Source organism: Emiliania huxleyi (genome assembly GCF_000372725.1).
Source record: "Emiliania huxleyi CCMP1516 chromosome Unknown EMIHUscaffold_12, whole genome shotgun sequence".
Taxonomy (NCBI): domain Eukaryota; phylum Haptophyta; order Isochrysidales; family Noelaerhabdaceae; genus Emiliania; species Emiliania huxleyi.
Window position 1 is genome coordinate 166,738 of NW_005201392.1, and position 23,946 is coordinate 190,683.

Genomic DNA, 23,946 nt, shown 5'->3' on the forward strand with positions numbered 1-23,946 from the left:
CCGCCGGATCGGGCCAAGACTAAGGCTGCAGGATTCGGCCCCCCCTGCTGCGAGTGCCCTCCCGTTGAGGTGTCCATTTTCTGTGCAGTCGGGCTACAACTGTAGCGCGTTGGCAGGATCCCCAAAACAGTCGTCCACCCCCCCCAAAATTGAAGTCGACCGCCCAAATCTGTCCCCCCCCCCCCCCCGCAAACTCTAAACCACCATAAACTACAGTCTGCAGGGGCTCCACAGGCCCCAAATGACGTGTGAGTGTTAGAGTTGTTTGGTATTTTGCTAAAAAAATCTCTCTCTCACATGCACATGCACATGCGAGATGAGCCGAGGTTGCCCGAGACGCGTAGGCAGACCGACGCGGAGCTCGCCGAGACGCTGCGCATGGGCGGCGATGCGATGGATGCCGACACGCTCACCTCGCTCCTCAAGCGAGAGACGAGCCGAGATTCGGCCGAGATGAGGACGCTGCTCGCCGTGAGTGAGTACACACACACACACACACACACACACACACACACACACACACACACACACACACACACACACACACACACACACACACACACTCACACACACACACACACACACACACACACACACACACACACACACACACACACACACACACACACACACACACACACACACACACGCTGCCCGCCGCGGAGATGACAGCCCTCATGATATCGGCGCTATAGCAGACAGCCGAGCTGTCGTCATCTACCCGAGCCGACAAGCAGCCGCGGGGTCGGAGAGCCCATCGTCTACACGGCGGACCGACCCGTCTTCGTGCCGGGGGGCACGCCACCTAGCCTAGCTTCCTAGCCTTCGACCACAGGGGGCTTTTGCGGCGGAGAGAGAGAGTTTTGTTTTTTGCGGCGGTCAGTCACAGTCGGTCGAGCGCGGGCACAAAGTGGACAAAAACTCCCCAAAGTGGGCAACAACTGACGTGTGAGTGTTAGTTAGAGTTGTTTGGTATTGCTAAAAATCTCTCTCAAAGTGGGCCGCGGACACCTCGTAAATAAAATAATTTGAAACGTCGTCGAGCGCGAAAGTAGACAAACAAAGTAGTGAGGGAACAGCCTCGGGAAGGAGCTACGGTTAAATTGCTGTAACCGTGAACAGACGCCGAAGTTGACCAACATCCGCGGTTGAGGCCTCGTCGGCGTACCCGGGTTCAGTACACTATCTCGCTCGTGTCACATATGTCCTACCTAGGTGAGGAGCGTCGCTGGCGTGTTGAGCAACGGCGCGCCGAGTACGGACGCGAAGAGCGATGGCGGGGCGAGCCGCGACGGCGGTCGCGATCGCGCGATGAGCCGCGGCGGGATGAGCTGCGACGGCGCAACGAGCGTTGGCAAGGCGAGCCGCACCATGACGGGCGGCATGACGAGCGGCGCGGCTACAACGCCTCTTGGTGCAGTGGCCGCGAGCAGCGATGGCACGCTGAGCCACACGCCGCTGAGCGATGGCGCGACGAGCCATTGCGAGGCGAGCGATGGCCGCATCATGACGGGCGGCACGTTGAGCGGCGCGGCTGCAACGACCGACCAAGCATAGGCGAGCGCGAGCGCGACTTGTACGATCGGCGCGATGATCGGTCCCACGATCCCAGGCGCGACCATGACCGGCGCGACCGCCGCGGCGAGGGGCAGCCTCAGCACAGCGACCGCCGGTTGAGTCCGCCGATGCGTGGTGCGGGATCGCGCGACGAGAGGCACACCTCTGCTGCCGGAGGTCAGCTCGATGCTAAGCAGCTCAGCGGCCGTATCTCGCATGCCAGCGGCGCCGACGAGCTGCTCAGGCTCTTTGCTGCCCACAGCGCGAGCTTGAACCACATCCACGCTGCGAACCTGTGGAACAAACTGGGCAAGCAGCGCATCGAGCGGCGGCACGAGGGGCGGCTTGAGCAGCTGGTGCAGCGCACGCTCGACCTGGTTTCTTCGTGCCGAGCACGCGAGCTGGCCAACGTGTCTCACGGCGTTGCAAGGTGCGGCCTGCAGGCGAGGGTGGTGCACCCGTTGTTCGTAGCGGTGGCGGAGGCGGCGGTGCGGAGCGGGCTGGCTGGCTTCACCCCTCAGGCCCTGGCCAACACGGTGTGGGCGTATGCGACGGCGGGCGTGGCTGCGGACGCGCTGTACGCGGCGGTGGCGGAGGCGGCGGTGCGCGGCGGGCTGGCTGGCTTCACCCCTCAGAACCTGGCCAACACGGTGTGGGCGTATGCGACGGCGGGCGTGGCTGCGGACGCGCTGTACGCGGCGGTGGCGGAGGCGGCGGTGCGCGGCGGGCTGGCTGGCTTCAACCCTCAGAACCTGGCCAACACGGTGTGGGCGTATGCGACGGCGGGCGTGGCTGCGGACGCGCTGTACGCGGCGGTGGCGGAGGAGGTGGTGCGCGGCGGGCTGGCTGGCTTCAACCCTCAGGCCCTGTCCAACACGGTGTGGGCGTATGCGACGGCGGGCGTGGCTGCGGACACGCTGTACGCGGCGGTGGCGGAGGAGGCGGTGCGGAGCGGGCTGGCTGGCTTCAAGCCTCAGGACCTGGCCAACACGGTGTGGGCGTATGCGACGGCGGGCGTGGCTGCGGACGCGCTGTACGCGGCGGTGGCGGAGGTGGCGGTGCGCGGCGGGCTGGCTGGCTTCAACCCTCAGAACCTGGCCAACACGGTGTGGGCGTATGCGACGGCGGGCGTGGCTGCGGACGCGCTGTACGCGGCGGTAGCGGAGGCGGCGGTGCGCGGCGGGCTGGCTGGCTTCAAGCCGCAGGAGCTGGCCAACACGGTGTGGGCGTATGCGACGGCGGGCGTGGCTGCGGACGCGCTGTACGCGGCGGTGGCGGAGGCGGCGGTGCGCGGCGGGCTGGCTGGCTTCAAGCCGCAGGAGCTGGCCAACACGGTGTGGGCGTATGCGACGGCGGGCGTGGCTGCGGACGCGCTGTACGCGGCGGTGGCGGAGGTGGCGGTGCGCGGCGGGCTGGCTGGCTTCAACCCTCAGAACCTGTCCAACACGGTGTGGGCGTATGCGACGGCGGGCGTGGCTGCGGACGCGCTGTACGCGGCGGTGGCGGAGGCGGCGGTGCGCGGCGGGCTGGCTGGCTTCAAGCCGCAGGAGCTGGCCAACACGGTGTGGGCGTATGCGACGGCGGGCGTGGCTGCGGACGCGCTGTACGCGGCGGTGGCGGAGGTGGCGGTGCGCGGCGGGCTGGCTGGCTTCAAGCCGCAGGCCCTGGCCAACACGGTGTGGGCGTATGCGACGGCCGACTATTATCACCAGGCGCTGCTTGCCGACTGCTCGCGCGTGATCAGCGACTCGCTCGCGCGGGATCCGTCGAGGTGGAGCGAGGAAGCCCGCTCTCAGCTGCACCAGTGGCAGCTCTGGCTCTCCCTGGAGCGAGGAGCAGACGGGCAGCAGCACCTCCTCTCCGAGTCCCAGCGCAAGCTCTGCTGCGACGCCATGCAAGGCACCGAAGTTACGATCTCGCGCTTACAGCGCTCCGTCGCGGCTGCCCTCGCCGCCGTCCAGCACGGCTTCGAGGAGGAGCACCTCGAGCCGCGCACCGGCTACTCGCTCGACCTGGCGCTGCCCTCTTCACGCGTCGCTGTCGAGGTGGACGGCCCCTCTCACTTCCTGCTGCCCGACGGCCGGGGCGTGCGCAAACCCAATGGGCCAACGCTGCTCAAGCGGCGCCTCCTCAGGGCGGCTGGCTGGAGGGTGATCAGCGTTCCATTCTACGAGTGGGACGGCTTCGCGACAGCCAATGGGCAGCAAACCTACCTGGAGAGGGCGGTCGCCCCGCTGTTGGGCTAGTACGGTGCACACTGACTGTTCTCAATAGGGGCGGCTCCCGTGGTGTACCTTTGTGCTCCTCGTGCCTGTGAGCTGTGTTAGTGGCGGCTGGCGCGCGCCAGAAAAAAGAGAATTTTACGCGCAAACACGCGCCTCCCCCCCTCGGCCTCCCTCCCTCCTCCCCCCTCGTGCGGTGTGCTGACCGCGAGTGCCTCGTCTCGCCCTTAGGGAGGGAGGTGTCTCGGAAGCTTAGAGGCAGGAGCGCAGCGGAGGCGCGGGCGGCGGGCGGGGGCGGCAGGGAGGCGGCGGCATACGGCGCGACTGCGCAGCACCCAGAGACGCCCTTCCCGCCGCCGCCCCCGTCGTCGCGAGCGTCGCGCAGTCGCCGATCGCGCCGACGCGAACGCCGGCGCCGACGCCGCGCCGGCGCGGCTCGCGCGCGCTCAAGGCGCTGTCCGACCACAACCCGCACGAGGCGGCCGCGCCGCCGCCGGCCGCCTCGCGGCGCGGCCGCGGCGGAGGGAGTCGTCGGCGGGCGTCCACGTCTACCGCTCGGCGGCCGCGCCGGCGGCGGAGGGATGGGGGAGGAGGACTGTTCATCCCACGCGGCTGGTGGCACCAGGTGCGTGCGAGCGCGGGCAGCGTCGCCATGTCGATCCCGGAGAGTCGTGAGAGGCGCGCGGTAGCGGGTCGCTCGGTATCCAAAAAGTCCTCCATGAACATTCTAGAGCGAACATACACAACACACTACATACAGGCGTGCTGCGTGACGTGATCGTGGCCGACTCTCACCCAGCCTCACTCACAACTCTCACGTACTAGCAAGTGCACGACAGAGACTAGATAGGTTAGGTAGAAAGGTGAAGAACAGCCAGGCTGTGGACACCAACGCGGTACGAGGGCCAAGACTTTCTTCTTTTCACGTTGTGCGAGGGAAGTTTCGTAAAAGTGTCACTCCAGATCCATAAAATGTCGCATTTGCTGCGCGTTTTCTTGTAAATCGAGCCTCGTCTGGGGGGGCGACCCCCCCATCTTTGTTTACCGATGCGTCCTAGAATGCAAAAACGCATTCTAGGACGCACTTTTCATCTCAAAGATACCATGTGTCTCGGGTACACAGGGCATTCTAGGATGCGATGGCTGTCCTGGAGATAGCCGCGCCGTGTCTTTTGTTACGCGTTCCATCTTAGACGCCACAAGCATCTATAGATGCACAGCTGTTCTGAGATGGCACTTGCATACTAGATCACATTTTACTATACTTGGACAGGGAAGCGTCTCAGGAGACACCGTGTGTCGGGTGCACCGGGCACCGAGGGGGGAGCAGGGAGCCAGGGAGCACGAAAAGGCGGTGTGATCTCTCGGCACCCCCTGGGGGCCCTGCCTTGAGTGCTCGTGTGAGGTCTCTCCTCGCGGCCTGCCCCTCCTGGAGAACCAGGTTCTCAGCACCGCGCATGCATCTGCTCGCGCCACGAGCTCTGGGCGCAAAGACCAAAGTTGCATGCACTGCTTACGACGATCCGACGGCGACGCCGCCTCCCCCCCCCACCAACCAGTTTGCGCGGCAGGTAGCGGGGCCAGTTCGAGGCTGAGGGCGTGGGCGTGCGCCTAGACACGGAAGACAGCGTACTTCCGAGAGTCGGCCATCGCGCGGTTTTTCTTGTTTGACTTGGCGATTTGAGGGACCGGGCATCCCGACTCGCTCCTCGCTCCTCGCTCGGTGAGCTGTCGCCCACCAGCGCGCGGCGACCGCGCGCACACCGTGCCCGCCGGCTCGCCGCCCTCCTCACCACCCGTCGGCGCTGTCCGCAGGCATGTGAGTCAGAACGGCGACCGCGCAGCGCGCACGGGTGTCTTGCTCGCCACCACCCTCTCGCCCCCGCTCCGTGACCGCCGCCGCCCGCGCCACCGCCGCCGCCAACACCGCCTCGCGCCTCGCGCCTCGCTCTCGCCGCCCCCGCCGCCCGCCCTCGACCTCGCGACGGCGTCCTTCTGGGGATCTGCGGGTGGCTTGCCCGCCTCGCCGCCGCCCCCACAGCGTGACCGCTTCCGCCGCCCCCACAGCGTGACCGCTTCCGCTCGATCGGTGAGCCGTCGCCCACCACGCGCGCTCTCACGGCGACCGCGGGCCGCTCATCGCCTCCGCCACGTCGCAGGTGTTTGATCTGGGCAGGAAGCGGCGCTGGTGACGGCAACCGGCAGCCACGTGCACGGAGTGCTAAGCGAGGTGCCTGTGTCCAAGTCTGAGTAGCCCGTGGCCGTGAGTGGCGTCAGGGGCAGTGTTCTGTGACTGTGTCCTGTGCGTGCTGTTCAGTGTGAGTCGGTGCAGCGGTGGGCCTGCTGCCGCTGCCACACGTGAGAGCCGCTGTCCGTGCCCCAGCACGTTGCGCGGAGAGGCTATAGGGCGCCCACCCACGAGTGCTCGGGTGGGCGCGCCGCGGCTGTGCGAGTAGTAGCGCAGCAGCCGCGGCGCACAGCCGGGGGCACGGCCCGCCGCGCAGCGCTCGCCACACCGAGTTTTCGTTTTCTTCGTTTTGTTTTTATACGTGCGTGTATTTCTTGAGATCCACACGCTGTTCAAAATATGCGCGCGTCTTCTGAGACACGCGCTGTTCACAGTATGCACGGCGCGTCTTTTGAGACAGCAACGCCAATCGGAGATGCCGCGAGCAATTCGGGATGCGCGGAGCAACTAATATAGACTCGCGCATCTTAGGATGCTCGAGCATACCGAGGACAGCGAGCGTCTAAGTAGGAGGCCTACTAGACGCACTCTAATCCAGAGACGCATTCGGTAAACAAAGATGGGGGGGTCGCCCCCCCAGACGCCTGTCTGCTGTGAGAGAGAGTTGTTTTGTTTAAATTCTTTTGGGGGGGGGGTACTGCCGGCGCCCGTCGGTGCCGACTCTCTTCACATGATAGACTCCTCGGCAATCAAGGCGGGCGCGAGCCTCGTGGCGGGCGGCATCGCCATTTACATCTTCAAGTCGCGCGGCACGTCGTCGAAAGCGGCCGCGCCCACCCCGGCGGCGGCGGACTCGTGGAAGGCCGAGGTAGAGCAGCAGTTGCCAGTTGCAGTGCTGGCATGTGCTGGCGCTGACCGTTGCTGTGGCGGCTTGCGCAGTCCGGCTCAGTCCGGTGTTCGCCCAAGAGACGAAGAGACAGCTCTCAAGCGCAGGTCGTGCGCCACCCGAGGCGAGTGGCGGGCATCGACCACAGTGCAAGGCAGGGCGGGCACATCAAAGCTTCTGCGCCGCATTCCGCATGTTGAAGCTCGCCTCCAGCGCCCCCATGTCCTCGACGAGGATCTGCGGGCCGGTGCGCTCGACCTCGAGATCCTTGGAGAGAGTGATGTGGTCGTTGTGCGCATCTGCGAGAGCAAGGGGGCGGTGCGCGCTCGTAAGCGCAGGGAAAGCCTGCAAACAGCGCAAGAGGCATGCGCACCCTTCACCATCCCGTCGCACGTCGCGGCGATGCCCTGGCAGTACTGGAAGAGCGGCAGCACGTCAAACGGCTCCTCCACCTGCACGCCAATGTCCTCGGTGCCAAGCCTGCGCGACAGAGGTGCGGCCTCATGCACGGTAAGGCAGGGCCGACCCGGGCGCGGCTCACATGGCCCATGCCACGAACGTCGCCGCCAGCGGCGTCGCAGTGCCGACGATTGGCCAGAGCACAAACGGCATCGCGTTGCACCTGATGCAATCGTGAGATCGGCTGCATCCCCTGGAACGAGTCGAGCTCGGACATGGGCGTGCGTGGCGCGCACCAGACCATCAGGAAGCGCGAACAGTGCCGCGTGAAGGCGGTGGGGATGGGCGTGCGGTGGATGCGCTCGCAGGCGCCCATCGCGCCGCAGAGGCGCTGGAAGTGCCGCTCGAGGAGCTGCCCGATGAATGTCCATACCAGCCCGGACAGAAAGACCAGGGGCGAGAAGGCAACGCGAGAGCTCGGTTCGTCGCCATCTACGCGATCCGGCGCCCACGTCGCCCAGATGTCACCCGGCAGACCGCACGTCTGCTGGATGTACGTCATTGCGAGCGTGATCACCATTGCCGCAGCCATTGGGACGGCGCCAGTCTCCTCGAGCGAGAGAGCAAGCCACTTGCTTCGGCCGCTGCTCGCCCAACTGTGACTGATAAACGCGTCGATGTGCTCCACCGTCGCTGATTTCGCGTGCAGTTTCGCCCTCTCCTCTTCAGTCAGGCGGTCTGGATTAGTGTGAAAGGCAGACCGCCATCGAACCAAGGCATCGCTCACCCGCAATCCTCGCCGTACCGAGCGGGGAGGGCGCAGCGCGGCACTGGCAGCGATGAACTGCGAGATGGCGATAGTCTGTGCCACTCCCGACTTCAAGTCGGACGCGGCGGAGGACCTTGAATGCACGTCAGAATGGCGGGGAGAGTCAATGAACTGCGAGATGGCGCTGGTCTGTGCCACTCCTTCGGAAGCGGCCGACCTTGAATGCACGTCAGAATGGCGGTGGGACTCGCAGCCGGCGGAAGGCATGTGCTCGAGTAGCCTTTGCTTGATCCGCGTCCTTGTAGGCGGGCAACTTGGACGTTCCGGACAGGCAAAATACAGGCGTCTTCTTCGCTGTTTGTTCACAGCACGCCACTAGGAAACCTACGGTTCCCTGGGATCGCCTCGTGAATAAACGAGTATATTATAGCGGTGGGCAAAATAACGCACGGGCCCTCAGCGGAGCTGGGAAGAGGACCGCCGCAAGCGGCGTGGAGTGGGTCAGTTGTGCATCCCTCCGGGGGCCCCTCTGCGCCGGGGAGGCGTTGTTGGAGGCTAGGACGCAAGCGTCCGTCGCCCTTTTCAAACTCGGGGCCCACTCCGCACGTACGCTCCGACCCGAATTTGGAGGGCCTAAAAGTTTAAGGTGTTGCTGCGCAAAAGGGGTCGGTCGGACACAGGGCGCAGCTCATGCTAAGAGCTAGAAGGGGAGCTAGAGAGAACGACTACCCTGTCCCGTTATTGCGTACACCAACACCACAAAAGCTCTCTCTCTCCTGTCCTCACTCACTCAGGGGGGTCACAACTACCGAGTCCCTCGACTAGCTGCCACGTTGCCGACCGAGAGCGGATCTCCTCCTGCTCCGCAAGGAGGGTGGCCAAGGCTAAAGTCTTGTCGGAGCCGCCGGGCGTGTTGACGACTTGGAGAAGGTCGCCCCCTTGTACTTGTACTTGCTCGAGGGGGTGCTTTGTGGGGCGGTGCGCAGCCAGGCCAGCAGTGAGGGGAGGCGCACCCTCACTCTCCTCGGTTGCAGAGCTCGTCGGAGGCTGCGGCACGACGGGAGGGTCGCGACAGCAGTCCTCGGGCGAGCCGACGCGCATGTCCAACCAGCGCTGGGACTCGTTGTGACGGCAGACGCCGGCTGCCTCTCCAACCGACTTCTGCAGTGTCCTTCTTTGCCCGGTGCATGGGCTCGGTCCGATTCCGCAGCGTGTCGTCCCCAGCGGCGGTGCTGCGCGGGAGGCGGCCGCGGGCACGCTGGGCTCGATCAGCGGCTTTCCCTCCCAGTTGCTCCGAAAGCACGGATTTGGCGGACGTTCTTGGCTTCAATTTCACGAATGTCTTGGCACCAGTTGAAGGCTTGCACGGCCCAGATCACATGGTTTCTGCACGGTATTCGGATTTTGCTATTTGTTCGTGTGGGGGTATATTGCAGATTTGTCAATGGTACCGCGTCTGCGACGCGGGCGCCTTGCGGGCAGAGCCCTTAGCCACCCTTTATATCTTGCGCGGTCACAAAGAAAATAATCTCCCGAGCGTGAGGCTCTCATTCATACCCTCGCGTATTCCTCTCGCGCGTCCAATGCACTCATCAGTCATCAACAAGCGATGTATGGGCACGCCGCCACCGCACAGGGATTTCATTCAATAACACGAAAATCGCAGCAGCCTCGCTGGGCCAGAAGACCGGCCCGCGAGGTGGGGTGCTAGTCTGGGACGATACGTCGCAGTTCCCTTGCTCCAAGCGCTTGCGCTTCGGCGGTAGTGATCTGATCACCCGAATGCCACGTTCGGATCGCGCCTCATCGCAAACCCTGTCAGCAGTTCATCACTCGGGTTCGTAAGAGCCGCGTACATGAAAATGCTTTTCCTCGACGGGCGGTGTGGGTGCGCGATGCATTGGACAGCAATTTCCCTATGCCTGCTCGCCACTGCGGGCGGAGTACATCCGAAGAGCAACCGGTACACGGCGGCGCTCGACGGCCCTGGGTAGTCGACGGACGGGCCCCTGACGGGGGTGCTCTCCGGCCGCGGCGGCCGAAAACGGGGGTCTCCGGTACGGTCCGGTAACGAAGTGATGCACTAGATGCAAGGGTGCCATTGTGCTCTACTATAAAAGTTGTGGAAGATGCCCAAGTCTCAGATCCTGAATCCTTAGCGGAGCTGAGTTCTGACGGTGTGAACACGAGCAACCTGAGTGACGGGACCGGGGCCGTGATTGTCGATTGCCATCACGTGCGTGCACCTCCGATGCGTCGAAGAGGGGGTCGAGATGAGCGCGCATTCGCTCACTGAAGCGCACATCGAAGGCAGGACCGAGCAGAGCGCGATCAGTGCGAGCCAGATGGTGCGACGCCGAGAGCTGATTGACGCCATCGATTTTGCAGGCTTTTTCCCCTTTGAAATATTCCCAACGGCACCGCCCAAACGGGGCGGCCAGAGGTCACGTGCACGCCACGCCACCACAGGAGGAGAAGATCAACGCGCTTGCGCCGCGCAGCGCCGGGCAGTGGCAGCTCTGCGACTCCGCGCGCACCCTGCGGCGCTGGTACAATGCGTGCAGGCACGAGCGAGGCCAGTGGAGCGTGGGTGCGCAGCCGAGTGACAAGGAGGTGGCGCGGGTGATCGAGAGGGTACGCCCGGTTGGGTCGTGCGAGGGTACTAGATACGTAGAGTGTGTCTCGCGCCTTGGCCCTTGCGCGCGCGGGGGGGGGGGGGGGGAACCTCTTCCCAAGGCCACTCTTGGAGCGCCGCCACCACACCACCGCCAGAGCGCTGCAAGCAGCGCCGGGGCCCGGGCCAAACTGTTGCACTGACGGCTTTTTCCTTTTAGCCGCGCTTACGCGCTTAAAGGGCTTACCACATACCAGTCCAGCCCCGCCCCGGGCGCCAAAAATTCTGTGCACTGTGCGCGACAAGTTTTCCTCGACACGCGTGTTTTCTGGCCATATTCCCGCGAGGCCTCGCGACCGATAACGTAGAGAGACACAAGAGCCAAGTGTGTCAAGACACGCAGAGGGGCTGATCCCGACGCACTCACCACTCCGTCTCGACAAAGTCTTTGAGAAAGACGCCATGGAGAGGCGTCTCGCCCGTGCTGACGCCCTCAAAGACCGGATGCAGGACGCGCGCTGCCGCGTCCACCTCGTCCAGCGGCGTCTGGAAGTGACTCGTCTCGGCGGTCCTCGCTGCGCGCTCGCGAGGGTTCTCGTCGTTGATCCAGCCGGTATCGACCGCCGTCATGTAGATGCGGTGACTGGCGGCCAGCTCCGCTGCCGAGGTTCGCGTCATCATGTTGAGCGCCGCCTTGGCCATGTTCGTGTGCGGGTGGTTGGCCGTCTTGTGACGATAAAACTTGCCCTCCATCGCAGACACGTTGACGATGAAGGCGGCGCCCGCCGCGTCGGCCGCCGCAGCGAGCAGTGGCTGCAGCCGCGCGTTGATGATGAAGGGCGCGAGCGTGTTGATGGCGAGCACCTCGCAGAGCTCCGGCGTCGACACGTCGGGGAGCTTGAGCCGCCAGGAGTTGGTGGCGCGCAAGTCAATCTGCTGCCCATTCACGTCCAGCTGTCCGGCGGGCAGCACCGCCCCTCCTTGCTCGCCGCTGCCGAGAGGCGACACCGCCGTCGCGGCGTCTTCAGTCGTGAGGTGCAGCTGCGACAGCTGCGCGGGTGTCGGGGTCGGTGGATCGTGGTCGTCCCGCCCCTCGTCCGTCCAGCGTATGGCGCTGCCCCTCGCCTGGCGCCTCCCCTCTCGCCGGCTCGCCTGCTGCGCAAGGAGTGGTGCGAGGGGCGCGCCAGCCTGGCCCGCCTCGACCTCGGCCTCAAACGCGAGCAGATGCGCGTAGTAGCTCGCCGGCCGCCGGATCGTCTGGCACGCGTTGTTGACGACAACGTCGAGCCGCGGGAGCGTCGCGCGCAGATAGTCACAAAAGCTCTCCAGCGCCACGACGTCCCTCAGGTCGAGCGCGTGGACGTGCAGTCGCTCGCGCCACGCCTCGAAGTCCGCCTCGGCGGCGTAGCGCTTCGCGGCGTCGGCGGGAAAGCGAGTGGTCGCCACCACCGTGGCGCCGGCTCGTAGCAGCTTGAGCGCGATCTCGAAGCCCACCTTGACGCGGCTGCCCGTGAGGAGCGCATAACGGCCACTCAGGTCGGCGGTGCAGTGGCGCATCCGATAGTTGAGCGAGGCGCACTTGGGGCAGAGCTGCGCGTAGAAATGGTGCAGCGCCCCGAAGCGCGCCTTGCAGCTGTAGCACTGCCGCGGCTTGAACAACTCCGGCCCGTTCGTCGCGACTGCGCCGTCGGCGTCGCTGCCGGCTGCTGCCTCAACTCCACTCACCAGAGACCGGCCCTCCTCGCGCACCGCGCCGTCCGGAACCTGGCACAGCAAGCGACGGCAACCGATGCCGCCGTCATCACCATCGCCGCTCACGCCAAGAGCGAGCAGCCGTCCCGGCTCCTCACAGAGCCCCCGTAGCCGCTCGATGCGGCCACGGCGCAGCCCCGTGGTGTCCAAATGCCGCCGGTCCGCGTCGGCCTGGCGCGCCCTCCGGCTCTCGTCCTCCTTGCGCAATGCACGACGTCGCCCGTTCTCCAGAGCGGCGGCGTCGCGCTCACTCATCGCCGCATGCACCGGGCCAAAGGCCTTGCGCAGCCGCCGGAACCGCGGCCCTGCCAAGAGCCGCGACGGGTCCTTTGAGAGCCGTTCGAGGACCGAGACGCAAGCGTCGAGATCGCCGTCCGAGATGTTGACGTCCGAATCCTCGTCCGGCGAATCCTTGCTGGTCGCTTGGCTGGGCGGGGCATCGTCGGCGCTGGGGGTGGACGACTCCCCGCTCCTCGCAACAGCCGCTGCGCTTGCACCCGCCACAGCGCGTGGCGCACCCGATGCAACCCTCTCCTTCCCGCAGCCCTGGCCGTGCCCCTGCGGGGCAACCTCATCGGCCGTGTATCGACAGGGGCTTGCGCGGTCTAGACGCGAGAGGCAGGCGGAGACTGCTTCTCGCACCTTGCGCCGCGCCGCCTGGGCGTCCCTTGCGGCGGGCGAGGAGAAAAGCGCCCTCACCCGCGCCTCCAGCCCAACCGCGGCGGACGCCGCCTCCCCGGAGGCGAGGAGCGCTCCGAGAAACGTTGCAAATAGCCAGAGACAGGAGCGAGCGAGGGCACCCGGGCTCGCGGGCTGCCCAAGCAAAGCCTCGCCGTCTCCACCGCCGTCGACGCGGCGGCGGCCGGCGTCTGCCACCGGCGCCGCCTCAGCAAAGGTGCGCTCCACCGCAGCGAGCGCAGCGACGTGCGCACCGCAAGACACGGCAGCGATGGCGGTGGCCGATGCCTCACCAGGCGCCTCGTCAGCCTTGGACGAGCAATCAGCGGCGTAGCACAGCAGCGTGAGCGAAGCCTCCACCGCCGCCACATCCGTCGCGTGCGCCTGCAGCACCGCTACAGCTCGCTCGAGAGCCCGCTCGGCGATGCATGCCGCCAGATTCCGCGGGTGGTGCTTGAGTAGAAAAGCGACGGCCTTGCACCCAGCCTCGTGCGCCCTCGCCGACGCGCAATGCACGGCGAGGCCCTGCAGCAAGACCGAGGCGCCGCCAGCTGCCCCAATCGCATCCTGCATCGGCACGGACCGCACAACGAGATTCCGGAGCGCGTGTGCCCCCCACCGGTAAAACTTCGCGGCACGGTCGCACCGGCAATCGCTCGCTGCGAGCCGCGCGCGCATAGCGGCCACCACAACCGCTGCGCCGTGAGGACCGACGGCAGCCTTGACGTCGTCAACGTCCCAGCCGTAGCAGAGGTTTCCGAGGGCGCGGCTCGCCTAGGACACGCGGACACCAGGGTGGCGCGTGTGCCACCCTCTCCCCCCCGAGACTAAGACACGCGAGCCTGGACGCACAGCTCCTCCACTGCCCTCTCTGCCCCCTCGCCGGCGCGTGCGCGTCGCCGGCCGACCACGAACGCCTCATGCTGCTCCACGGCGGCGAGGAGCGCCTCCACGCCACTGAGGGAGAGGGCGGCAGCCTTGTTGGCGCCGGCGCCGGCCACCAAATCGGCTAGTGCCGCGGCGGCGTCGGCCCCCATGCGGAGCGCCTCGAGGCCGGCCGCGTCACAGAAACTTGCCTCCGGGCCCAGCCGCGCGGCGGCGATCGCGTGGACGGAGACGCGCACGCCAGAGCGACCAAAGGCGACGGCGGCCGCGTGGCTGCTCTCCAGGCGCGCCGCCTCGGCGCGGAGGAGGCGCAGCGAGTGGCCCCTGACCGCCCGCACCGGCCCGGAGGCCTCGTCGCCGCCACTGGCCGCGTCGATGGTCGGCAGCCACACCGTGGCGAGGAGAGCCGAGGCGTCGCCGGGGCAAGGAGGCTCGCGGCCACAGCTCGGCCGCAGGAGCCGGGTGAGCGCGCCGCACGCCTCGTTTGCCACCGCGGCCAAACCACCGGCCGCGGCCACGGCCCTTGGCACGCCGCCGCTGCCGACCTCCAACACGGCGCAGAAACGGGTGGCGCTCGCCGCGTCCGTCAGCAGTACGAGGCCGGGCCGAGCAATCGCCTCCGAGAGCGGGACGACGGCGAAGCGAATAGCCCCCGGTACGCGCCGCCGAGCAGCGAGCGCGTAGTGCGACATGGTCGTGCGCGCGTTGACCTCGAGCAGCCGCACAGCCAGCGCGCCGCCGGGAGCGCGCACGATCGCGCAATCCACGCCGCACGTGCGCGAGCCGCACGTCGCGGGCACGTCTAGCGGATCGAGCGCTGCCTCGACGGCGCGCCGGCGGAACACAAACTCGAAGAGCTCCTCCTCAAGCGGCGCAGCCGGGCGCGGCTCCTGGTCGAGCAGCGTCGCCGACCAGCGCATGTGCGGCGCCTCGAAGCGCGACACGCCGCAGAGCTCCCCATCAATCCACTCGGCGCTGTACCTACGAGCGGCAGAAGAGGCGGAGCCGTGCGAAGAGGCGGCCTCGACACGGCGCGGCGCGGAGCGCGGAGGCAGCGCACTCGGCGAGGAGGTCGAGGACCGGCTCGACGGTCACCACTCCATCGCGGCGGAGGGCGGCGCGCGCCCATCGCTCGCCCGCACCGCCAGGGGCCAGAGACGCGGCATCGCACACGCGCACCCCCATGCCGGAGCACGACCACTCGCGCTTGAGGACAGCGCGACCGCCGCACGCCACGGCCGCCGCCCGCACCTCCTCCACAGACCGGCATACCGACACGTCAGCTCGGTAGCGCGCCACGTTGGAGCGGCGCAAGTGCGGACCGGCGACGGCGTACGGCCGCTGGCCGGCGATCGCGCGGCCGGCGGGTGGTGCGGGCGCGAAGGTGGGCAGGTCGCGCACGCCGGCGGCCGCGAGCGAGCTGAGGAAAGCGGGCCGCTGCTCTGGCGCAACGACGATGTCTGTGGGGCGGGCGAGCAGCCACGGCAGGGCGGCGAGGTCGGCGCGGAGGGCGAGCCAGCTCTTGGAGAGCGTGCGTCCCGCCGCCTCCTCCTCGACACCGGCGTTGAAGCTGTGCACCCAGGCCGGAGGCTGGGGCGGCGGCGGCTGGGGAGGAGGTGGCTGCGGAGGCGGCCGAGGCGGCGACTGGGAAGGAGGTGGCTGGGAAGGCGGCTGAGGCGGGGAGGGCGGCAGAGAGGGACAGAGAGGCGAGAGCAGCCTGCGGTGCCACGCGACGAGCAACTCGAGGGCGGGGCCGAGGCAATGGCCGCCGCGATGGAGCACCGACTCGCGTGCGGCGGCACCGAACGCAGCGGCGAGTTCCTCGCTTGCGGCGGGGTCGACAAGCCGGTCGCATGAGCCGGAGACGTGTAGGGAGGCGAGCCCGCCAAGGCGGGCGCCTGACGGCTCGGCGGAGGCGGAGGAGGGGGGGAAGGATAAGGAGTGGTCGGAGGTGGCCGTCGGGGCTGCTCTCACGACGCCGTCCTCGTGCAGGTAGCCGCCGAAGGGGTAGCCCGAGACCAGGGCGACGTGCCGCAGGTCGGGAAGCGGGCCCTCGTCGCGCCGGAGCGAGCAGGCCAGGTGAGCCAGAGCGGCGCCCTGGCTGAAGCCGACGATGCCCGCGAAGCCAGAGCCGTGCGCCGCGCGCTCGGCAGCGTCGGCGGCGCAGATGACGCGCAGCGAGTCGGCCACGCCCTGGAGGACTCGCGCCCCGCCGCTACCGCGAGCGACAGTCCACCACGCTCTGGGCGACTCTGGCGGCGAAGGCACAACACCCGCAAGCGGACGTGCCTCGACGGTGAGCGGGCCGTCGAGGAACGTGAAGCGAACGTCGCCGCTGAGAGCTTCGCGGGCTCTTCGCATCTGATGAGCCATCGTCGAAGCACTCATGCCGAAGCCGTGCAGGCACACGACCGAGAGAGGCCGCGATGGATTGCTCGCACCAGTAGCGGAAAGGCACTCGCGTTGCTGCGACATTGGAGCTGGTCGCTCACTCCTGCGCGCGCCGCGCGCGCGCGCGTCGCGCGCGTGGATGTGATGCAAAAAAAAATCCATGTATGGCTTTGTTTTATGACATCGTTTGAACGCATGGCTTTCAAACGGCATTTTGCTCGCGTCGGCGCCGCCGAGCGCTGCTCGGAGAGTATACTCTTTGACCTCCTACGACCGGTGTGCTACTACTCGCTTCTTCTAAGCGGGAGGTTACCAACTACGGCGTACCCGCCTAATTCTGTTATCCTTCACCGCGACGCAGAGCGGCGACGTCATTGTGCAGCTCCACCCGCACTCACAGCTCGAGCGCGCGGTCCGCCATGAGCGGCAGGCGCAGGCCACGGAGCCGCCCGCGAGCGCGAGCCCTGCGGCGCCGCCAGCCCCTGCCGCCGAGCCGCCAGCTGCGGAGCCGGCGACCAGCATGACGTACGCCGCCGCAGCCGCATTGCACCCGCAGGGTGCCACCGCGGGAGGCCAGCCCGCCGCGCCTGCGGGCCCGGCCGCCGCCGCGCGCGTGCCGCCGCCGCCCAGCGGCGGCGGAGTGCGCGGCTGCACTTTCACTGTCCCTAATCCGGGAAGGAAGCGCGGGCAGCAGCAGCGCGGCAAGGGCCGCAGTGCCAGCGGCCGCGCCAATGCTGGACCCCGGCTCGTCGACAAGAACGCGCTGTCGGCGCGCGGCGGCGGGCCCTCGCGCCAGTCGCGCTCTCCCTCACCGGACTCGCCGCCCGCCAAGCGGGCGTCCTCCGCCGACTCCTCCGGCTATGACACGGATCTACCGGACGAGGTGCAGCAGGAGGCGGTCCGCAGGGTCTGCGGCGCGCTCGGCCTGAAGGAGCAGTACGACGCGGCGGTGGCGGCGGGAGAGCTGCTCGAGCTGCTCGAGAGCCTGCCGCGAGGGACAGTCGAGGCCTCCATCCGGCTCATGCGGGGATACACCCGCACGGGCGAGTGGCCCGAGCCCATCCTACCCAGCCCTGCCCCGGAGCTCGGCCGATCGCCTAGAAGCCCCTCTGATGAGTGGTCAGATGAATAGTGCCCGAGAGCGAGGGATACGGAGGGGAGCACAAATAGGACGCCCAGCCTTGCCCTCGTGCCGCCGAGTGCGTATCCTACCCGACGGTGGCACTCTTCCACGTCTCGCTCACGCTGAGAAAAATTCTGAAACGGCGTGCAGCAGAGTCACCGACGAGTCGGTCCGCGTGCCTCCTCGTGTCCCGTGCCGTTCTCACATAAAATAATCGTCAGGGAAACCCGGTACACGGAACCAACCTTCGGAGACCCGTGTTTACTTTACGGCCCTTTCCCTGCGAACGCGCACCCCCCCTAGCTAGGGTCAGGGCTCTCTAGCCCGTAGCCCGATGCCGATCATCTGGCTCGCTGGGTGCGCTTCTTTACACGTTGTAGCTCCCACCCGGCCCTGGATGTGAGGTTACATGTAATGACTGCACTCCAAGTGCTCCAAGTGCTCTATTCTCTCTTTGGCTTCACTGAAGCGATGCCTGAATCCTTAATCTCGGATTTTAGATAAGGACGCACCGCGCACCCTCTCTTTTTCGTCCCCCCCCCCCCCCCCTCCTTGAGCTTGACGAAATTCTTGGAGGCCTGTCGAGACCTGTCGAGCTCGAGGCTGAGACCATGCTTGCCAGTGTCGAGGGGTGTCCACTCTCTTTCTACATACACATAGTTTTTACCCATCTGGCATCTCATGTGAGGGTGTGACCACTTATATTTACTCACCATAACCTCACGCCCGAAGGTTGGCGCGCTTGAGCCGCAGCTGCAGCGAGGCGTCGATGGTCACGAGGTAGCGGTCGCTCGCCTCGTCGTAGTCTGTCACCACTCCGCTCTTCCCGTTGTGCTCGGCGGCTCCCTGCAGACCGATCACCGCCCCCGTCGTCCCCGTGGGCAGCAACACGCTGCCGAGCGGCACAGCCTCCGCGGCGCGCCCGTCCGGCTGCAGCGTGCACGAATAGCTCAGCGCCTCCGCGTCGAAGGAGCGGAGGACAGCGCGGTCGGCGGCCGCCAGTCCCTCGGGCGCCTCTCCGCCCTGGGGCATCCGGATCTCGACGGGCAGCTGCTGCACGAGGTTGTCTCGCTTGAGGGCGAGCGTCTCAGCCGCGGCGTCGGCGCTCTCTTTGAGAGCGACTGCGTAGCGACCCTTTGCGGCGTCGAACGAGCCGACAACGCCCTCGCGGCCATTCACCTCGGGCCGCGCCTTGAGCCCAAACACGCGGACCTTGGTGCGCTGAGGAATGGAGGTGGGCGGCGCGCCGTGCTGCCGGAGGAGGGCACGCAGACGATTCTCATCCGCGCCCGAGAACTCGTCCACCTTGACGCCGCCTCGGAAGAGCTGGAAGGTTGGCATCGACCGGATGCCGCACGCCGCCGCCGCCTCTTGGTTCTCGTCGACGTCAACCTGGCAGACAGAGCTGACTCACGTGGCGGTGCACGAGACGGTGCACGAGACGCGCGGGCGAGGCCGCCTTGTAAAAGCTCACGAACGGGAATTCGCCCGAGGTGCTCATGGCTTCAAAGCGCGGCCCGATCATCTTGCACGGCCCGCACCACGAGGCAGTAAAGTCGATCGCGACCAGGCCTGCGCCAGCGAGAGCGTCGTCGAACGCCTGCTTCGTGTTGAGGAAGGCGACCATTGTGGCTGTGCTGCCCTCACACGGTAAACAGCTACCATACCCACCCCTTGTCCCGAATCCAGCCTGGTGCATATGTGTGTATGTACACACATATGGCGAAGCCAGGACAGGGAACGACGCCGTCGTGGCGATGCGGGCCGCGCTGAACGGCCGCGGCAACGCCAAGGTGGTGCGGCTCGGATGCTCGCCCTCGTGTCGAGAGGGGAGGCTGTGCCACGGACGGGGCGCGAGAGCTCATCGGCGTACGAGACGAGCGGCGTAGAGAGGGGCAGCGACGAGGAGACGCCCCAAAGCCACGCAAGCCGAGGGCAGACAAGGGGGTGCCGAGAGGCCCGCGAGCCCTCAAAGGCACAAAGGCATACCAGATCGGGCATCTCAGCCTACTGCGGTTTCGGCACGGGCGCGAGAGGCAAGTGTCACAGCGGACCCTCGACGCGGTGCGCGAGGCGCAGGGAGCCGGGGTCGAGCCGTGGAACACGGCAGAGCACGACAAGGCAGTCCACGGCCCAACGCCCGAAGGCGGGACGACGAACCCGATGGAGAGCGAACCGCCAGTGAGTGAGACGTACGAAGACGAGGGAGACGACGAGAGAGACGAGAACGCCCCGGCGGACGACGAGATGGCCTTTATCGACGATGAGTTCTTCGCGCTCCCCGACGTAGCAACGGAGGAAGAGGCGGAGGGCGGGGGGAGCCAGAGTCAGTACAGCCAGCAGAGTCAGGGGGGCGAGAGCGAGGGGAGCCAGAGCAGCCAGGGCAGCCGACGCACACCCAGACGAGCCAAATGGAACCGAATCGCGACAGAACGATTTCTAGACCGACTTCGCTTCGAACTCCTACAAGGAGGCGGCGGCGGGGACGGATACAGACACCCCGAAGACAGCACCGACGGCGACGAAGATGGAGGGAGGAGCGAGGCCGAAGAGATGCCCGACCGCACAACAGAGCCAGGACCAAGCGAGCGGCCATCCGAGGAGGGCCCTCCGAACGACGCCAGCCAAACAGATGACGACTTTACAGTTATGGACGTAGATGAAGAACAAGCAGAGGGCGACAGGGCGAGGCATCACAGCCGCCGAGGAAGCGGGGGCGATTTGAGAATGAACGTAGCGACTCGATGAATCAGGGAGAGGGAGCGAGCCAACAGCACTCAGAGGACGGGGGGCCGGTGACGTACGGGGAGGAGCGCGCACGCACTGCAGGGGACGAAAGGCACGAAGGCGCCTTCCCACCGGGGTGGGTGCGAGGAGGCGAGATGCGGGGGGCACAGCTTGGACGGCAGGCGCGCAAGAGACAGAAAGCCAGGGACCAAAGAGGAGTCAAGTAGGGGGGGTGGCTCGTAACTGAGGTTCGCCTTCAGGGACAGCCGCCTCCCCATGTGGTGATTGTTGTTCATAACGATATCCCTACAACCACGATCGATGCGAGGACGCAAGTCCACACCAAACTCGGCCATTCCAACGGCCAGACCGCTCGCTTAAGGCTGATTGGCTAGACGAGCGGTCTACCTCCGACGGGGCTGTTGCAATAACAGAGGAGGCCTAAGCCGAACCCGCCGGGCCGCCGCCGCCTCCCCTGTCAATCCCCCGCACCACCGCCGCCACCGCCTCGCGCGTTTAGCGGGGGGTCAAAACTTTAAAGGAATACCTAAAAAAGAAACGCAAAGTCGAAGTGCTTTATTACCAAACGCAAAAGCGAGCGACTAGAGCTCAAGGCCCGGACGGAAGCTCTGGCCTCTGCAGACAGCCAGACCGCTCTGCGCGGTCGGACCGACTTTTTCAGACTTAACTATTCTGGATACTGAGGGTATGTGCTGCTAGATCTCACTGAGCTGAGCTCGTATCTGCCTTTGGTAAGCAGTTTTGAGTTCGGTAATGTCTGCGGTAAGCTGTTTCCGTGTACAGAGGGCCGCGTCCGGACGACCATGACGTCGGCCGGGACCCCCCCGGTGGCGGGGCATTCGAGATGACTTGTCAGCGCTCCTCGTCTGGGCTTGGCATCACACCTCTCCCATCCACGCACGTGTACGTGTAGCTGAAGCAAGTACTCGTGAAAAAGGCGCGTCAAATGCAGCATCTAAAGAAGACGACATGAATTCACAGAGAATGTTCACTGTTCAGAAGTCTTTGCGCGGTGTGTGTGTGAGCAGCCATTCCGCGTGGTTGAAGGTTGAAGGGGTCTGTCAACCACTTGGTTGATGGTTGAGACCTCTGTCAACCCGCTGGTTGACAGTTGAGGCAATCGGCCTCAACCACCGCTCTGAGTAGATTGTAGAGATTTCACGTTGTAGAGCGCCTCTACATCGCTCTACAACGCACGCAGTTCGTCACGCGGCGGATGTAGCTCTACAGCTCTACAGCGCTCTACAGCGCTCTCCAGCGCTCTACACCTCTACAGCTCTACAGCGCTCTACACTCTACATCCTCTACACCCTCCCTCGAAAGGGCGACGGACGCTTGCGTCCTAGCCTCCAACAACGCCTCCCCGGCGCAGAGGGGCCCCCGGAGGGATGCACAACCGACCCACGCCACGCCGCTTGCGGCGGTCCTCTTCCCAGCTCCGCTGGGCCCGTGCACTTGGAGCACTTGGAGTGCAGTCGGTAACCGCACATCCAGGGCCGGGGAGCTTCCCCCTGCGTTATTTATTTATCAACGAGGCGCGACCCCGGCGAGCGAGCCAGCCTGCTAGTTGAATATGCTCAGCGCTCCCGTCGCGCTGCGAGGCGCCGTGCGGCGGGTCACGGTCGACCGCGCGGGCTCTGTACTTGCCTCCGAGTTTGAGGGTGGCTCCGTGGAGCTGCACGCTCTGAACGGTTCTCACCGCTGGCACCGGCCGGGCGCCGAAGGCGCAGCCTTCTTGCGGACGGCAGAGCTGGAGGTTGACTACTGCGCGCTCCTGCTGTGGCAGAGCGCTGAACCGGTCGTCGCCTTGTTTGCCACCGGCGCGTGGCTTGAGGGGCCGAGCACTCGGCCGCCGACCGAGGTCGCCCGCCTGCCAGCGCTGAGCGGCGGCGGCGGTCACTGGACCACCGCGGCGCGCGGCGATCATCTGCTCTGCGCGGCGGCCGGAAGCGTGGCGGTGATGCAGGTCCGACCGGCGGCATGCGAGGGAGGCGTGTCGCTCTGCCACCTGTACACCGTGAGCGGCGCGCCCGCGCTGCCGTTTGCCCTGCTCGGCGTAGCTGACGCGGCGGGCCGGTTGAGTTCGCTCGTGGTCGGCGGCGGCTCCGAGCGCGCGGTGGCAGTCGGCAGCCTGGAGGACGGCGCCGATGTCGAGTGGAGCACCCTTCCCCTCCCTGGGCCTGACAGAGCGGCAGAGAGGGGCGCCGCGGTGGAGGATGCGGAGGGGTCGCCCGGTCCCGCCTCCCGTGCGGCCTCGGGCACCGCCTCGGGCGCCGCCTCCGAGCCGCCTTCGGGGCCCGCCTCGGGCCGCGCCACTCCCCCCCAGCCGCGGCGCGGGCGGCGCCGAGCCGCCGAGGCTGTGGGGCCGGCCCCGGACGCCATCTCGACCCTCTTCCAGGTCGGGCCGCCCGCCGAGGGCGGCGGCTCTCTCGTCGGTGCCTTGGACGGCGGTGGCCGGGCGTGGCTCATCGGGCTACGCCGTGGCGGCAGCGGCGGCGGCGGCGGCGGCCCTGTGCACTTGCTCGCTCGGCTCGATGTTGGGTCGTCCCTGGTCGCGGCAGTGGCGTGGAGCAGCCCGCACTACTACCCGGGCGGCAAGGGGGAGAGGCGCGGCGGGGCTGCCGACGCGGGGACATGCCGACTACTCCTCGGCCTCGACACCAAGCAGACGTTGCGGCTGCACGACGTGTGCCCTCCTCCCCTCTCCTCTCTCCCCTCCGCCCGCTCCCCCTCCGCCCCCGTCTCGCCGCCCCCTTGCCTCAACCCAAGCCGTCTCTCACCAACCGGGGACCGCTGTGTAGGTTGGACCTGCGAGCTTGCAGCTCTTGCGGCAGCTCGGCAAGGCCGGCGACGCCTCGCCGTCGCCAGGCGCAGTCGACGCCGAGGCCGCGGCCACCGCCTCAGCCACCGCCTTGCCACCCGCCGTTGCCCAGGCGCTGCTGCCATGTGCGCCTCACTCGCTCGCGCTCCTCCCGCCGACTGAGCTCGGCTTCGGCCCTTGCGTCGCACTCGCCGACGAGGCGGGCGTACGCTTCCTTCAGTTGCCGATGCCGGGAGGCGGAGGCGAGGGCGAGCCGCGCCCGTGAGCAGGCCGGGCGATGCTCGTGTGAAGCGGCGCGGACCCACACCGTCCCAACCATTGCGACACAGCCAGAGCGATTAACGGTACGCATACAAGATTTTAACGAGAGGACCAAAACGACTCAAAGACAAAGTCAAAAACTCCTCGGAAGATAGGGAGAAATCACGCTCGTGAAATCAAGCGAGATTTAGAGCCTGTCTAACGTTGGGAGCTGAACAAGTGTTGCTAGTTTTGTATGTGTTCACAGCTGAGCCCTGGTGTCGAGGACGAGGTGTCGAGGCCCGGTGTCGAGGGTGTCGAGTTGCTGTCGAGGGATAGAGGTGTCGAGGCCTGTCGAGGCCTGTCGAGGCCTGTCGAGGCTGAGACCATGCTTGCCAGTGTCGCGGGCGGTGTCGAGGGGTGTCGGACTAGTTGCAAAAGTCTGTGCGGTTCTCACAAAAAACTGCGAAAAATGCCGTCACGGCCAGCTCGGCACGATCAAAGAGATATGAGCTGTGCAGAGATTCGCTGCCGTCCCTTTTTTGATCGAAGAAACTCGAACGGAGGCGCCTGCCCGCATCTTTGATTTGCTGTGTGAGTGTTGAGGTGATGCGAGCGCGCGTGCGCGCGGCGCGGGTGCGGTTTTGGTTCTCTTTTATACCAGTGATGAAAT

General features: G+C 66.4%; 8 protein-coding genes across 8 annotated transcripts; 4 read left to right on the forward strand and 4 right to left on the reverse strand.

Moving 5' to 3' along the window:
• Positions 1-1,211: 1,211 nt before the first annotated feature.
• On the reverse strand, positions 1,212-1,622 carry EMIHUDRAFT_200387 (hypothetical protein; the record flags this gene model as incomplete). The annotated part of the gene is made up of 1 exon (XM_005790380.1): positions 1,212-1,622. The coding sequence occupies one exon, from the start codon at positions 1,620-1,622 to the stop codon at positions 1,212-1,214; it is 411 nt and encodes a 136-aa protein (XP_005790437.1).
• Positions 1,623-1,685: 63 nt separating this feature from the next.
• Positions 1,686-3,803, forward strand: EMIHUDRAFT_200388 (hypothetical protein; the record flags this gene model as incomplete). The annotated part of the gene is made up of 2 exons (XM_005790381.1): positions 1,686-1,913; positions 3,270-3,803. The coding sequence occupies 2 exons, from the start codon at positions 1,686-1,688 to the stop codon at positions 3,801-3,803; spliced, it is 762 nt and encodes a 253-aa protein (XP_005790438.1).
• A 3,218-nt stretch (positions 3,804-7,021) lies between these two features.
• On the reverse strand, positions 7,022-7,844 carry EMIHUDRAFT_97910 (hypothetical protein; the record flags this gene model as incomplete). Its single annotated transcript, XM_005790382.1, has 4 exons — positions 7,022-7,152; positions 7,227-7,333; positions 7,395-7,475; positions 7,549-7,844. 4 exons carry the CDS (start codon positions 7,842-7,844, stop codon positions 7,022-7,024), a joined length of 615 nt encoding a protein of 204 aa, XP_005790439.1.
• Positions 7,845-11,061: 3,217 nt separating this feature from the next.
• On the reverse strand, positions 11,062-12,279 carry EMIHUDRAFT_53528 (hypothetical protein; the record flags this gene model as incomplete). The annotated part of the gene is made up of 1 exon (XM_005790383.1): positions 11,062-12,279. A coding segment is annotated over one exon (1,218 nt), but the record flags the coding sequence as incomplete, so codon positions are not given.
• A 4,257-nt stretch (positions 12,280-16,536) lies between these two features.
• EMIHUDRAFT_200393 (hypothetical protein) lies at positions 16,537-17,473 on the forward strand (the record flags this gene model as incomplete). Its single annotated transcript, XM_005790384.1, has 3 exons — positions 16,537-16,617; positions 16,703-16,866; positions 17,020-17,473. The coding sequence occupies 3 exons, from the start codon at positions 16,537-16,539 to the stop codon at positions 17,471-17,473; spliced, it is 699 nt and encodes a 232-aa protein (XP_005790441.1).
• A 1,239-nt stretch (positions 17,474-18,712) lies between these two features.
• On the reverse strand, positions 18,713-19,091 carry EMIHUDRAFT_62886 (thioredoxin; the record flags this gene model as incomplete). Its single annotated transcript, XM_005790385.1, has 2 exons — positions 18,713-18,869; positions 18,943-19,091. Coding segments are annotated over 2 exons (306 nt in total), but the record flags the coding sequence as incomplete, so codon positions are not given.
• Positions 19,092-19,221: 130 nt separating this feature from the next.
• On the forward strand, positions 19,222-20,212 carry EMIHUDRAFT_200395 (hypothetical protein; the record flags this gene model as incomplete). Its single annotated transcript, XM_005790386.1, has 2 exons — positions 19,222-19,257; positions 19,409-20,212. The coding sequence occupies 2 exons, from the start codon at positions 19,222-19,224 to the stop codon at positions 20,210-20,212; spliced, it is 840 nt and encodes a 279-aa protein (XP_005790443.1).
• A 1,546-nt stretch (positions 20,213-21,758) lies between these two features.
• Positions 21,759-23,404, forward strand: EMIHUDRAFT_462233 (hypothetical protein). The gene is made up of 2 exons (XM_005790387.1): positions 21,759-22,898; positions 23,014-23,404. Exons 1-2 carry the CDS (start codon positions 21,786-21,788, stop codon positions 23,296-23,298), a joined length of 1,398 nt encoding a protein of 465 aa, XP_005790444.1. The 5' UTR covers positions 21,759-21,785; the 3' UTR covers positions 23,299-23,404.
• Positions 23,405-23,946: the final 542 nt, after the last annotated feature.

Excerpts from the sequence above, each read along its gene's own strand:
- EMIHUDRAFT_462233 (XM_005790387.1), top strand. The coding sequence starts at position 21,786 with ATGCTCAGCGCTCCCGTCGCGCTGCGAGGCGCCGTGCGGCGGGTCACG. Across the intron at positions 22,899-23,013 it reads AGACGTTGCGGCTGCACGAC|GTTGGACCTGCGAGCTTGCA; the intron begins GTGTGCCCTCCT and ends ACCGCTGTGTAG.